This window comes from Elgaria multicarinata, chromosome 2 (assembly GCF_023053635.1).
Source record: "Elgaria multicarinata webbii isolate HBS135686 ecotype San Diego chromosome 2, rElgMul1.1.pri, whole genome shotgun sequence".
NCBI classification, from domain to species: domain Eukaryota; kingdom Metazoa; phylum Chordata; class Lepidosauria; order Squamata; family Anguidae; genus Elgaria; species Elgaria multicarinata.
The window spans coordinates 130,726,414-130,742,295 of NC_086172.1; the positions used below are offsets into that span (position 1 = coordinate 130,726,414).

The following is a 15,882-nucleotide window of genomic DNA, read 5'->3' on the forward strand; positions in this document are numbered from 1 at the left end:
GCGGGAGGGAAAAGGCGCGCGCGGAGTGTGTGTGGGGATATCCGTTGCTGTTTTTCTTGGAGGAATATCAAAAGTTCATTAGCATTTCGTGGTTGATGAGAACATAAGGGCCACCCCTCTTACTGTAAAAGCATTCGCTGAGCAGGGTCTTTCTTAAACGGCCGTTTGGAGGGTAGGGCCTGTTAGGACTTCCTGAAGCCTGCTGTAGTCGTTTGGAGCATATCAGACGTTAGACGGTTCCTTGTTACTGAGGGAGGAGCACGTCTTAGGACACGCAGCAGCGCCCCTTCTCTTCCTTTCGGGGTGGGGGTGTCTTAAAGCCCGACGCGCCTCCAGGTGGAGAAAGGAAACGCTTTTGTTCTGGGGGCGCTGAAGGAGGAAGGAAGGCTCTCGTATGCATTGCGGAACCTTTGGCCCCGAGCTCTTGTTTCCTGGCTGAGCGGAGTTTGGTGGTGGAATCGGTCTCTGGGGACGTCCGGACAGCTTTCAGCGTGGGACTCGTTGGCGGAGAATTCTTTGGAAACTTCGCAGAAGACAGGTGAGGGCGAGCGGGTGGGAGAGAGGAACTTCGAGAATAGGAAGGGGCCATGATAGGCGGCTTAGCGCCCCGAACTGTGCGGTGCTGCGTCTTTCCTTGTGTTATGGAAGCTGGCGTTAGCGAGCCCACTTGTTCGTAACCACATGGTTTCTCCTAGTTGAAGGTCTCGCTAAATAAGAACTGGGAAAATTCCCGAGAACCCTTTTGAACAAGATTGGTTCAAAACGATGGCAGCTCTTTCTAGTCAAGAGGCCTTGGAAACTAGCAAACAAAATGATGGAGTGAAATGAGATTCGTGTAGTTTTAATCCCTGGTACCTCTTTAATCCCTGCTACACTCAAGTGCTTTTAGCTAAACCAGCCAGTTTAGAAAGACTGGAAAGGGGAAGCATTGTGTGTGAATCTTGCTTCTGTTGGTTCTTGTTGATATGTATGTAGTGAAGGACCCTATTATATGCCAGTAGTAAACTGGATTAACTGTAGCATGAGTGCTGCATTTAATTTTTGTTTATGCTATTCTATATAGTCTGTAAGTTTATATACCTTCTCTTGTTTTTGTTCACTACTTAATATTTACTAAACTGGTTGAGTTTCTAATCTAACATTGGAAAGATTTTTATTGTGTTATTATTTGATATTTTTCCAGAGCAATCTTGAATGGGGCTATTGGGGAGCAAGAAGGCAGATGTAGTGTTTCATCGCCCACTCCTGTGCTCATGCTACCTGGGGTGGAAGATAGTGTTGTTTTGCAGGGCTATTCAGCAACAGCAGGTCTGTGTACTTATACAGACACACTGCTGACAGCAGTGGGGGCAGGAATTGGTTAATTGGTCAGCCTAGCTGAGTGACCCTGTCAGGAGTCTGGAGGCTCTAAAGCTAATTCCTCTCCTCCTGCAGGCCACCAAACAAGCTCATGACTAAAATGAGTTTTTTTGTTGGTGGTGATTTACCATTGAACAGATATGATTGCCATTGTCATGACATTTCTGCTATATAACCAGCACTAGAGTACACATAATGTGCAAGCCTACGCATGTTTGCTTAGAAATAAGTGCCACTGAGTTCAATGGGGCTTATTCCCTGTAAGCATGAATATGATTGCAGCCGTAGAGACTTTCCAAGGTGCTGAGTGTGTATGTGTATATGCACTTTTTCTCTCCAAATGCAAATAGGATATCAGCCTCTGATTACCTACCTGATTTCTCTCATCTCCATAGTGGTAAAATAAGCACAACTGAGCATGCGAGTTTTATTTATTTACAATATTTATATACAACTTCATATCTAAAATCAATTCTGGAGCGATGAACATAGGCATAAAACAGTAAAAAAGATTAAACAGCGTATTAAAATTGTTTAATTTAAAACAATACCAATAAAAATGGTGTCTTTAGTAACACCTATTCAATATTTTTAATGGGTAATGTGATGTTATTAATGCTATTTATGGTAATGAAGTTACAAGCATATCCAATCTCAGTAGGATTGAGAGAATAAATCAAACCTACAGGTTTGTTTCAGAAATATGTATTTTCTATTGTTGCAGATGGAGGTAAACAACACTAACCAGAAATAGATACCAGTACCCTTATTTGGATAAGAAAAGTTTGGAAGCTGTTCATCAAAACACAGTTTGATTTCCTCAGAATATTGTTATGGCTCTATCTCTTAAAGTTCTGGATGGTGTCTTCCTTTTAAATAAATGTCACCGACAAAATGGTTTTTGTTCATTGTTCAAGCCTCTTGTTGACAGTTGTCATCCAAGATTGTACAGTAGCTATAAGAGACCGGGTACAGCTCCTGACAGAACCCCACCATGGAAGAAATTTGACTTCAATTTTCAGGAGGGAGTGGAAAGGATCAAGACACATTTTGGGCTTTTAAGAAAAGAGGTAGTTGACCATGTGAAAGGGCCTGAGGGACGTCCACTAGTGGAATACATGGTGGAACAAGTTAGAGTAGCTTGGGAGTTTCGTAGTGAAGAAGACTTGAATAAATGGTCGGTCTCTTCTGATGCTGAAATCGGAGGGAAAAGTGAAATCTTCATAAAATTAGGTAAGAATAATCAGTCTGCTGTGCTGTATGGGACCCTCAATACTGCAGTACCTCGTGATGGAGAGACAAAATATAGTGGCTATTGCTCTATGAAATCAAAACCACGACTGGTGAGTACAGTGTATTATAATAATATTCACTTGAATTGGGATCCCTAATGTTTAAACTAGAACTAGAATTCCAGACTTTAATGATGGCTTCTCTTCTTGAACTACTTTGTGTAGGTTTTTTGTAACTTTTTTATTCCTTGGATGAAGTTTCTTTGAAAGTGGGATATGGACTAATATTAATGCTGCATTTCTGGAGTTGTATCTAGAGATGTGAAGGCCTGGAACCCCCACCCCGCAGGAAAATTCAGGAGAAAACGTGAGGGTGGTTCTCATTTCCCCCCCCCCCCCCAATTGAACAGCTTTGCTTATGACATTTTCTTTTAGAATTTTAGATGAAGTATTTATGTATTGTTACTTAGCCTTCCCCAAAATGATTCCTAAAAAAAATCTAATACTTTTATAGAAAGACTAGGGACGTAAAATGTCTGAAAATCATGAAGCCATGGGGAATTTTTTTTATCCTCTCTGTAAAATTCCCCATATAGTTAATTCTTTTATTCTTTATTAAAATTATTGATAATTTTTATATTAATTTTTGTGAACCGCCCAGAGAGCTTCGGCTATTAGGCGGTATAAAAATGTAATAAATAAATAAATAAAATAAATGATAAAGTATATTTTACTGATAGACATTCATTCTCAGTTGCTCAACATGTCACCATTGTGCATTCATGACAGTTTGGGTTTTGTTCTATAAAATCCTGTGTTTCTGAGGCTGTAGTCATTTAATGTACTTCTAATCTTTTTAGACAATAATTAGAAATTGACTAACTGACTTTACTTTTTAAAATGTTAAAATATAATAATTGAGTTTTAGAAAATAACTGTAGGAACAGAAATGCTGCTTTAACTTCCTAAACCAGCCCTTCCAAACCTGGTCCCCTCTGGTTGTTTTGGACTACAGTTCCCAGCATTCCTGATCACTGGCCATGCTGCCTGAGGCTGATGGAAGTCCAGAATATTTGGAGGACACCAGGTTGGGGAACAAAATGATCTTAGATCTATAAAGACACCTCTCCCCAAATAAGTGTTGGTTATTTTCCTATAAATTCCCATTTTTCCCAAGGGGGGAAATGGGGGAGGGGACAATGATGACCTTTTTTCCCATGGCCTCAAAATTTTGGAAATGTTTAGAACGTAAGAGGAGGTCAAGATCAAAGGTCCATCTAGACCAGCACTCTGTTCACTCAGTGGCCATCAAGCTGTTGACCAGGGACCCACAAGCAGGATGCGATGCAACAGGACTCTCCACCCATGTCCCCCAGCATCTGGTGTATATAGGCTTACTGCCTCTGATACTGGTGGTAGCCATTGATAGCTTCTCCAGAAATTTATCCAATCCCTTTTTAAAGCCATCAAAATTGGTGGCCGTCACCACATCTTGCACAACATGGAGAAAATGCTGCATATTCCTTCATTCTGTATCCTTGGGCAAAACTAACATGATGAAATGTCACTTTGAAATGCCTAAAAATTTAATTTAACCAGCTCCAAACTATGTTGGGCCAAGAAGACAGAATCCATGATATTGGGTCACTAGATTAAGAATTGAAGTTCCAAGGGAGTGGGGGGAAACTGTCTAAATGAAACCTTTCAATATGTTAGATGTATTTGTCTTTAAAACTTGTGGTTTTTAAAACTCCCAGCATCCCTCCAGCCATCTACGCTAGCTAGGGCATGCTGGGCATTGTAGGACTTTTTCTGTCGAAATGTGCATAAGATTGCACCATTACTGCCCAATCCTATACATGTTTACTCCAAAGTAAATCCCCAGCATTTACTGGGGCTTGCAACCCTTGTGCATAGGTAAATGTAGTTCTTGCTGTCAATAACCAGATTTTGAAAAGTTTGAAGTAAGTTCTCCATTTGTACCATTGACAGAAAAGGCAGGTTGCTTACCTGTAACTAGTTTTTCAAGTAGTCATCTGTGCATTCACACATATGGGCTCTGCAGCTCTGTGGGCCCTCATTTCTGGGAACTTCTAAAGCTGAGATGTTTTAGGCGGGAACCCTTCCCCCACCATTTACTGTGCGTGTCCTAAGCCTAATTCCTCAGTTCCTTGAGACTGACATTGTGGCCTTAGAACCGAGGAGTGCTCTTTCAGCATGTACATGACTCAGTCCTGATACCAATACGTCCTCTTCTTGGTATCAATGTATAACCTTGGGTAGACACCAAAGTGGGGATGTTGGGTGGGTTGTGTGATCATAAGATCCTGCCCCTTCTTGCCAAGGGGCAGGATCTTGCCATTGACAGTCACGTTGATAATAACTGTAGCAAGATGTGTCGCAATATCAAGGACTATAGTACAGGCGACTCCAATCTGAATAGCGATCCCACCCAATTGGTGAGTGTGATCTCTCCCTTGGTCTATCATGTGGATAGTAATGATCCCTTTTAGACAGAACAGAGAAGAGTGATTCAGGTGAGTCGCGTCTATGACCCTCCTGGGTGATCTATCCAGTTGGGGTTGCGGTGTCTCCCTAAGTGGGGAGGCACTGCCCTCAGTATCAAAGTCGATGGGGATAGTCAGTGAGTCCTTGATGCGGAGGGGGTTCAGTCCCGACACCAACGGAGACCTATCTGTAGGTCTTGATACCGATGGAGGTTGATGTAGTGAAGGAGGCCAGTCTGTTGGATCTGACTGTGGGGAGACACATGTCTACCCTCTGGTATCGGGGAAGGCTGACTCAATGGAGTCGCCAATCTATGGTCATTTAGGATCATGTCCCTTGGGTTATGATCCCTTAACTGACCTTTTTCTTTTCTTCCTCTGTAGAAGCTGTAGAGTGCCTCGTTGAGTTAGTCTTTTTAGTTAGCTTTCTAGCCAACAATAAGGTTAGAGATCAGCCCATTTGTGTGATGCACAGAGGCCACGATGGAGAACAAATAGCTCTAGCAAATTGTGTTATCTATACATCTGGTATGCTATGTTGCTAGTTGTAGTTTAACACTGGAAATCATGGTGATTTGAAAAGGTTTGCGTAACACATAATTATTTTCAGGATTGAAACTGCGCTGACTATACTCAGTATTGTATTGTTGTCCAGAAAACACTTTGGAACAGGGAGATGATTTCTTTAGTCATTCCCTATTTACCATTGTGCCCCCCCTTTTCCTCAAGAAGGCTGAGGAATCCTCTGAAGCAGATTGGAAATGCATCTGGAGTGGGGGTGGGGGATGAAGGACTACAAGAGAAAATCATCTTAAATGTGACTGCAATTGCAAGCCACATCATGATATGTTTTCAGTCGGTCATGACTACCCTTTGCCACCTGTTTTGAAATGGTTCAAATCCATGTAGTACAGCGGAATAAACCAAATTCATTGCTGAGGATAATTGGAGATTAAGGTCTGTAACTTTGCTTGTTGTCCCCAATTTCATATGCACAGCCATCTAAATCTGTATACTGGAAACTGCAGCCATAAAATTGCTGACCCAATTAGGACACTTAGTGACTGTCCAGTGTTCTGTCCAGGAGTAGTTGAAAACATTCCTCCCAATCAGAGCAGACCTTATGTAGTTTTTGGGCACTAGGAATGACGAGCTCCTAGGAACAGTGTCTCCGTGTAGTGCTTTTGAGTCATGTGTGGAATAAAGGAGTTGTGGATCTGATTTTAAGGTTCTGGTAGCATGTTACATAAGGGTTTTCACTGTTCATGGAAGGATCTTATTAAAATCTTAAGAACTCAGTTTTCAAGTTGGTAGGGAAGTTGGGTTTGACTGAAAGTAATAATTAGTGAGACACTTACAGCAGTATCACATATTTTGATAGGTTGCTTTTAATCGAAAGAGCCCTTATGATTGGACAAATTTCAATAGCCTGTTCCTACGTGTTCGTGGTGATGGCAGACCTTGGATGATAAACATCTATACAGACCCGTACTTCTCTCATCATAAGGATGACCTCTATCATTATTTCATGTACCCCCGAGGGGGACCATACTGGGAGGAAATCAAGGTAATGTAATGGGTATTTCAGTAGGTTTATAGAAAATGTATGACTCTGCCATTGGAACTTCAAGGGTTCCTGGTTTGCCCTAACTCAGGCCTTAGCTAGACCTAAGGTTTATCCCGGGGTCCTCTCTGTCTGCTACTGGGATATCCTGTGTGTGATTTACATGAACAGGGATGATCCCGGGACAAACCTTAGGTCTAGCTAAGGCCTCATTCTGTTGAAACTATTGTTTAAATGAAATCATTTGGTGATCTAGTACACATTAACAGGGTTCAGATGTCACGATAACCCACTGTGGGTTAAATAAGCCATGATGACTTATTTAACCCATTATGGGTTATCTTGTCATCTGTTGGGAGTTTTTTTAACCCATGCTGGCTTGTTTGGCCAAAATAACCCACTCTTATAACCCATGGGTTATTGTATTGTGTAGCGGTCAAAGTGGGTTATTTTAGTTACCTACAGAGTTGCCTGGCAAGAGTGGTCAAAACCCCTGCCGCTCTCCAACCAGCAGATGTTTCCATGCTCTGCTTAGCAACTGATGGTGCTTGCAGCCCACCCCCGCCCTAACCCTTCTTCCAGCAATGCACTCTGCAGCCCCCCCAAGGATCAAACACCATGTCATTCGGGTAGTGGCAGCTGTGCAGGGCTGCTATTTGTCTTGTGTTTAACCCTGCTGGGGGATGGTGTGTATAAAATGTAGTCCAATTCCTGCAAACGTCCATGGATTTATAGCTGCCACCCCCTTTTTGGTGAAAAGATGCTTTCACTCATGTGGCTTTGCTAGTGAGCAGTTTTCAATGCATCTCATATGTATCCCTGCTCGGGAAGGCTGCATATGAAGTTTGGTCCCAATCCTGCAAACTTCAAAGGGTTTATTTGCACCACCCTCTTTGTGGTGCACCTGGGCTTTTTGCTTTGTGTGTAATTGCACAGGGTATTGATGATGCATCAGGTGCCTCTAGACTTGAGAAGGCTGTGTATGAAGTTTTGTTCCAATCCTTCCAATTTCCAAGGGTTTATTTGCGCTCCCACCTCCCCTTCTTGGTATACTATTCTGGTAGGTTAAAACAGGCTGCTGCGTCAGTGGGTGAAACAGCACCGCTGTTGGGGCAAGAGGACTGCAGCAGGACATGGGGAGGGGGGATGACCCAGATTACACACACTAGCTTATTTGTCTGAATAACATAGCTTATTTTCAAAATTAGCTATTTTGAATAGCCTATTAACCCATCATTGCTCAAGGTGATGTCCAAAAGCAGCCAATGTATAGTGTATAGCAAGCAAAAGTCCAAATCAATGTTTTCTGGGCTCCTCAAACTTGCATACTAGTAAGTCCATTCAAAGGAACAATTTTTCAAAAGTGAAAAAGTAGGATTTTATGGATTTCCCCCAGATCTCAATTTTATAAGTTTTAAGCATTTGAGAACTAAAAAAACCAAAAAAACTATAATATTGGAGGTTGCTATATAAATAAGCTTATATAGAGCCTAAACTTGTTTGCTTTTAACTATTCCATAATGTCTTACTTACAGATTCCATTTTCTAAGTTCTTTTTTTCAAGCCGTGGAAGAGTCCAGGATAATCAACATGCACTCTGGTTAGATAAAGTAAGTATTTCTGCATTTTAATCTACTTAAAAGTGCAAGCTTTATACTGTAAAGTCAGTATCAAGAGGTAACACGTCCAAATTTCACACCTTCTGACCGGCCCCTGCCCTGAATATTTAGCAAAGATCCCTCCAATCCTCTGAATCCTTTGAATTGCAAAGTACTCTGGTACGCTTGAAGACCCTCCCCACTCAGACATAAAGAAACAACACATAGCAAATTTTCTGCATGTGCAAAGGGATCTTGTACTGAGCTTTAGAGAAAGTGTGCTTCTAGCTCTTGGCTTTCCTAAATCCCTTTGCAAAATCCCTCTACATGCCAGATGATTTGAGATTGGTGGCAGCTGGAAGTAACGTTTTAAGCCAAGCCAAAGTTTATGGTCCCTTTTTTGTTCTGGGGTCATGGCAAATTGTGCAGTGGGCATATAGCTACTGTCAGGAACTTGTATGTTAACACTTACAAGCATTTTATTTTTTCATGTAGAAGACAATTATGAGAGACATCCAACATTCTGTTCTTGCCATGTGACTTAGTTCTCTCCATCTCCCTCTGCAGCCCCCTGAAATATGTTTGAGGGCCACCCCACTCTCTGGGGCAGTTTTGAGTGGTATGCTGCTGGGATGGGGGGTGGGGTCTGTTTTGTTAATGTAGTTGTGGGCAGTCATTAGGGTTATGGGATGTACTTTGTTTTCCACTGGAATCTCAAGATCTACCAACTGGAGGCAGGTGTAAAATAGTGGCTCAAGAAGGCAGACATAGAATAGCAGAACAAAGTGCTTCTGAGCATGTGCTCAGCCCAGCATTTGTTTTCAGCACCAGAACTGGAGCTTTCAACATACTCTTTCACACACAAATCTACTTCTAGTCCACCCACCCCAAAGCTTTCTTGATTTCAGTAGCCTAAATTAGGGGGAGGGGAAGAAACAGGTTTTATATTGTCACTACTGTTAAACAATTAGGTGTTAGAACTTGATCGTCTGCAAATCATTCAGAAGATCATGATCTGCTTTCTGTCTGCTCCTGCACTAGCGGATGCTTTTATACTAACAGATGGACATAGTCAGAGTTCACCCTATGCTTCTTTCAGTAGCAACTTGGTTGGACTTAAGAGTATTTTTGAGGCTGTTGTTACTGAAACTAAGAATAGCATCAAATGAAATTAAGGAGCTACTATTTAGCATTTTCAGATGACAAAAATGGATTCCAGATTTATTTATGCATTAAGGATAAAACAAAATGACACTTAATAGTTTCTATACACTGTTTTTACATATCCACTTGTGATAGTCTGTCTCTTCCAAACTAGTGAACCTTCTTTGTACCTTTAGGGCGCAATCCTATGGACTATGCCCTTGCTGCTCAGAAGCCCCTGGACCAGAAGCTTCTGAGATTCCTATGCCCTGCCAGGCTGAAACCAGCAAGACAGGGGAGAAGCGCTGGAGACCATCCTTGCCTCCCTACCCTCTGGCCTTTATTTTCACTAGACGGGCTTTTTAGCCCATTTAGTGAGGACGCTTTGGATGCATTAAGATTGCAATAAGCCCCAATTAATTAAATGGGCCTTACTTCTGAGTAGACATAGAAAGCACTGTAAACAATGTCATTGGTGCTTTTTGGCTTAACAAACTATTTTGAGCAAAATGGAATACTCATGATTATTGTTGCATTTACCAACTTGAAGATAAATAAGGCTGATAATTTAAAGGATTTTAAAAACACAATTGTGTATGTGTGTGCTTCTTAACAGATCAGTACTTTAGGATTCACTTTGGGTGACAAAGTAGATGGCCCATTCCAGCTGGAAATTGACTTCATTGGATTGGTCAAGGACAGAGCACACACAGAAGAATGTGCTTATGAGCTATATGAAAGAAATCCCAAGAAGTAAAACATAGTGAACATCTAGAAGACTGGTATTCACCTGAACTGAGAACCTGATGTTATACATTACTGTCATTACTTATCCTGCTTTAGTTCCCCCACATAAGCCATCCACTAGGAATGAATTGGTTGGCATGAGCTAAAGCACCAGCTGGCGAGGAAAAACCTCAGCCTACTGAAATTATTTAGGACAACAGTAAAGTCAAGTCTGCTGTATTCACGTATTTCACTTTAGGATGAGCATCTAGTTTGTTGCCCTCTATAAGATGATGGTGATGATGGATGGAACGAGCCTGCATGCTTATCCTTATTCTTCCCCTCCTCACCCACCATGTGTTTGTTATAGCCTAAAGCAGAACACCTGTATGGAGCTGGATATATCCTACCCTTGTCAGAACTTTGACACACTGTTGTCTGATGTAATGGCTGAATTACATTTGATATTAGCATGAAAGAAAATGTGTAAACTGCCGGACGTTTCCTTATTCTATTGTAGGTGGCATGTTTATTTTATATTATTGTATGGTGAAATAAATACAGCTAGTGCACTAGTTTGTTCAGATGAGTGCTGACTGCTTGGTAAATTACATGGTGTTTGTTGTTGTGTGGACACCAACACATTTTTTTTTTGTTTAGAAGGCTGGAAAATCCCAATCTCTATTTAAGGACATTGGAGAGCTCACATCTTCACCTGGAAATCCATACATATACCTTCTTTCGTGTGCTAGATGCTACTGTAGCTGTTAAGACATTAAGCTATGTGAAGCAGAGAATACCCAATTCAGAACTCATGTCAGTATCTCAATGCACCCCAATGTCTTCACCAATTGCAATATTGGAATAGTAATACTGATGTCACACAGTGTAAGAGGTGGTATGTTTACTGTATCCATTGTGCCCCCCTCCCCTGGCTATATAGGGAGAGAAAGTTTGATTATACACACTAAATAAATTATTCCCCACCATATCAGACCCATGGCACCTGTAGCAGCTAATAGTATTAGTTAATTAAAATTGACGTTTTCCCCAGGTAGCACAATATATTATCAACATCGATATTTTAATTATAGTAAATTAACAAAATTGTATAAAAACACTCTAAATTAAGTGGATCTAAAGATGTTTTGTCTCTACTGTCCAATACAACAAGAGCTTTTTGGTCCATGCTTTGTTTCCAGCCAGCCCAGGCTTTGTTAAGTTAAGATTTGCAAAGAAAAGGGAAAAAAGTTAACAGTTGTTCTGAAGTTGTTCACAGGCCTTTTTTTAGAATTGTAGTTTAAGTGGCTAAATAACTGGATTTAGTGCCACTAATTCTGATTTTTCCAATCTGGCACTTCCCAGATGTGTTAGACTATAACTCCCATCACCTAAACACATCTGGAGGGCACCAGATTGGGGAAGGCTGCCCTAAATCCTCATTAGGGTAGCTTTGTTCTGATAAAAGGTGGACTTAAGCATGTCACTGCATAGAAAATAAGTAACAAATATTTACAAGGAAGTAAATTTTGCATGTAGAACATTATGTAACAGAACAATTTTGGAGTTCGCTTTAAACAACTCTCAATCCTCTCCGAGTTCCAAGCACTTGGTCTTTTCTCTGTTTTCTCCCCTGTGCATGTTTCTCACGCCTCTCTTCTCTGTAAGTGGAAAAATATTGAATTAGGTTACTCATTTGTTAGTTCTGAAATTCTACAAACAGGATGAAGACAAACATATCTGTTCTTGTTAGTAAAAGTATCCTCCATGTGAAAGTCTCAGCTGTTTAAGTATGTGATGCAGTGCATAGACGTTAAACCTCAATTTAATGAACCATCTGTTCAAAATCAGAGTAGACTCTTGTATGACTGGATTTATAGTTTATATTCACTATATTCAGAAACAATTACAGTGTTGGATACATGTCAGATCTACTTCTACAAAACCATTCTAAACTATACAGTAAAGTCGCACATTAAAATTCTAAACATTTAAAAAAATGTTGCTATGTACTTCTAGCTACTGCTTAAGTATGTATTCCTCATCATTTATCACTATAGTACTGCAACACTATTGGCAGATTTCAGCCCCCAACATATGAATACAGTGCAAGAGGAAAAAAACACTCCCCCGTGGTGTAGTGCGAGTGCTCTCTTTTAGTGGGGGACCCCTCTTGTTTTATAAATCATTTCATTTTTTTAAAAAAGTGCTTAAGGGGATTTACAATAAAAACACTGACATCATTGCAGTAGCTATTTTCCATGCTTAATTTCCAGTCTAAATCACAGGTGAGCAACTTGTGGCCCTCTTAATGTTTTGGCCTAGAGCTCCATCATTTATTTATTACATTTCTATACCGCTCAATAGCCGGAGCTCTCTGGGTGGTTCACAAAAATTAAAAACATTCAAAGTATGAAACAGTATAAAACCATAATATAAAATACAATATAAAAGCTCAACCAGATAAAAACAGCAGCAATGCAAAATTACGAATTTAAAACACCAAGTTAAAATTTATTTATAGACTGTTAAAATGCTGGGAGAATAAAAAGTTATTAAAAATCATTGGCTATGCTGGCTACAGAGCTATAGCCTAAAACAACTGGAGGCCCATAAGTTGTCCACCCCTGGCCTAAATGTATTCTCACGTTGCTCTTTTCAATCAGGCTTTCTCTGCCCTCCTAGAGGGCAAGGTGGTTCATGTCAGCAGAAGAGTGAAGCCAACAGGTAAGGCTTAGCACCTCCTAGTTGAGAAGGCAGGGCTCAATGAAGTTCCACCTCTGGTCCTAGAGAAGGAAACTCCCTTCAGTCTTGGTTCTGCCTTCATTAGAGAAGCAGGGTTAACTAGCTGTTCCTAGATAATGCTGGGAGTAGCAACCTTAAACCATAAAGAAAACAAATTTAAAGGTTTTGGGTGTTGCAATATGCCATCTTCCGGCCTATTAGGAGATGCTACTTTTGGGCATCCCTTGCCTGTTGGCTTCACTCTGACCAAGAACAGAAAGTTAGACTTACTGTGAAGTGTCCTTCTGGTCAGCAGAGAGTGGACTCAATAGCCCTACCCAGTTGGGTGACTCTTGCCTGAGTGTCTCTAGGGGATTTAATATTTGTGTTCACATGGCTTCCCATTAGAGTCCCCTTAGCCTATATCCCATCCAGAGTGTAATTTCACTAAAAGTTCCTGTTCCAAGTTGGTTTTGGTTTTACTACTGAAGTCAAGTTCTGTGACTGAAGGTCGTTTCCAAGGGCAGAAATGGAGCTTTGTTTGGCCCTGCCTTCTAGATTAGGAGTTATTAGCATGTTGGATCCACTCTTCTTTGACCAGAAGGGCAATTCATGGTTAGTCCAACTTTCCGTTCCTCAGGAGACTTATAATAAAAGGGGTTTGTCTTTTTGCAATATTTTCCTGCAGCCTGACAAAACTTGATTTCATTTGAGGATGGCTTGGGGCCACTAAGCTAGGTTTTAGTTTAGTTACCTATACTGATCAAGACTAATGGTGGGATTTGAGCATCATGCCATTCCCACGTGAAAGTCAAAACACATGCTTCAGGGTGAATTGAACAATTGAGGGAGAGGTATAACACGATGGACACAGTTGGGTCATATACTTGCCTGGTCTGGAGGAGTGGCTGTTTATAGTCTCTTTTGTGGGAACATATATTCTGGTGGTTCTCCTTTGATTTGCCCCAAGGTTTCAGTTTTCCTGTATTGACGTAAAAAGTTTGCCAAGGTTTAGCAATTGCACCCTTTCTATCATTTGTTCTACCAAGTATCAGAGTGCTTGAGTGAATTTAGAACAATCTCTCCCACCCCAAAATCTACATTGCTATAATAACTTTATTAGGCCAGCCAAAAGATTACCCCAAACATCCATAAACTTTCAAGATCCCCTGGTCTTAATCAGACAAGAGACATTTGTATACCTTGCGTGATTGGGGATTTCAAAAACTTGCACATTTTTCTGGTGATCTTTTGGTTGGTTTAATAAATGTATTACAACAACATGGATTTTGGAAATGTTATTTTGGTCAATGTGCTTTTTTTGTGGGACTTGTAGATTAAAACAGTCTGTAGTTTTGTTCTCCTCCCACTCACTCCGATCAATAGGATGTGTAATTAACCAGAATTGCCCTTCACATGGGAGAGCAGCCTTTTCTTTCCAGATTTGGAAAATGTCTCAGCACAGAAAAAACAAACAAACACAGAATGGCCAGCTAGAATGAATAAGGGCCAAAGCAGAGAAGAAATTTATCTCCCCCACAACAGCAATCAGAACTAACTGCCAGGTGGGTAGAATATCCTCCATCCACTACAGAAAATGAATGTATCATGATAAGTATTTATTTAGAATATTTATATACCGCTCCCCATTGAAAAATTTCGGAGTGGTGTACAAGATAAAATGAAAATAAAAACAGAATAAAACAGTTATAACAAAATTTAAAAGAAGCAAAAACAGATTCAAGGCTGCATATTAAGGAAAGTACTAATGTTCTTTTTGTGTAGTGGAGAATACCCTCATATGAGATGTAGAACAGCAGAACCCAAAAGGGAGGAACGGTCGCTGCCCAGGTATGCACCTGAACAGAAACCACCTGTAGGAGCACCCTTCACCTGAAGGTGGCTTCAGCTGAAGCAAAAGTGTCAAACTTGTAATGCCTTATAAAGGAAGACACTGATTTCCATGTGGCAGCCCTAGAAATGTTAGCAAAGGGAGCATTGATTCCAAATACTGCATAGAGGGCTGCACTCCTCATGGCCAGAAATCCCCACAAGCAAAGAGGATTGATAGCAGGGTTTGATCCTCCTTGACAAAGTAAATTGAGAGACCTTCTTGCCCATAGAGACAGGCTGACATGGCCATGGGGCCTGACTTGGCCATGGACAAACTGAGTTCCTGAGTCCTGTGAAAAAGATGGGATAACTGAAAAAGAAGGGGTAAGAAAAAAAATACTCAAAAGCGTATTGAAAGTTAGAATAACCTGGGGGAGGGGGGGGGGACACATCCTGCAACTATGTTGCTTTGCAGCAAATGACCAAAGTATTTATTTGATAGCCATTGCCTGGAGTCTCGTGCAGTTTTAGAATGAGTTTTCCATAAAAAGACTTCAATACCTCGGTGTGGTTGATAACTAAGTGGCCTTGACAGACTTGCTTGCAGATCAAATATTGGCTTCTTGGTGCTTGTGGGTTCTTCAGTCTGAGTTACAAACTTGAAGGGGGTAACAGCTATAGGGGGAAAATAGCACATTGATCATCAGCCATAAGCAGGTGAAAGTTAGCAAAAGATACAAGTTAAATAGCTGTTTGAAAGCACTATGTATAAGTTTGAGCTATAAGTATAATGAAAAACAATCATTTTACTGTACCATACACATATTTGTATTCTAATAGGTCATTAATACTGAACAAAGTAGAAGCAGAAGGTTAAGCAAAGGGTGATTTTGTTTATCTTGACTGAACTGAAGCAGGCTTGCCTTTTTCAGACATTTAAGTCACTGGAGAAATAAATTACAACAGTAGACTTGTCACATTATAGAACGGCTTGTCTAGATAGGACTAGAAAAGAATTCTGTTTGAAATCCTGGAGCTGCTGCCAGTTAGTGTTGACAGTATTGGGCTAGATGGATCAATGGTATGACTCAGGCTAACCGTTTCCTATATTCCTAGGAGAATTAATGTTTTTGCTTTTCAGATAGGCAAGTGTTCCTTGGAGGAAAGATCAATTCTTTCCCATAACCAATGTGAGC

The 15,882-nt window shown here is 40.7% G+C and overlaps 2 protein-coding genes across 2 annotated transcripts in view; one reads left to right on the plus strand and one right to left on the minus strand.

Moving 5' to 3' along the window:
- On the plus strand, positions 1-11,836 carry NDUFAF1 (NADH:ubiquinone oxidoreductase complex assembly factor 1). The gene is made up of 5 exons (XM_063117694.1): positions 1-538; positions 2,084-2,702; positions 6,480-6,665; positions 8,198-8,272; positions 10,020-11,836. Exons 2-5 carry the CDS (start codon positions 2,193-2,195, stop codon positions 10,158-10,160), a joined length of 912 nt encoding a protein of 303 aa, XP_062973764.1. The 5' UTR covers positions 1-538; positions 2,084-2,192; the 3' UTR covers positions 10,161-11,836.
- The window catches only part of NUSAP1 (nucleolar and spindle associated protein 1), an 18,081-nt gene continuing 13,393 nt past the window's right edge, over positions 11,195-15,882 (minus strand). Inside the window, exons 10-12 of the mRNA XM_063117700.1 lie at positions 15,248-15,361; positions 13,745-13,835; positions 11,195-11,790 (exon numbers count right to left, since the gene is read on the minus strand). Coding sequence (XP_062973770.1) covers positions 11,703-11,790; positions 13,745-13,835; positions 15,248-15,361 — 293 coding nt within the window. The 3' untranslated portion in view covers positions 11,195-11,702. The remainder of the gene's footprint in view (positions 11,791-13,744; positions 13,836-15,247; positions 15,362-15,882) is intronic.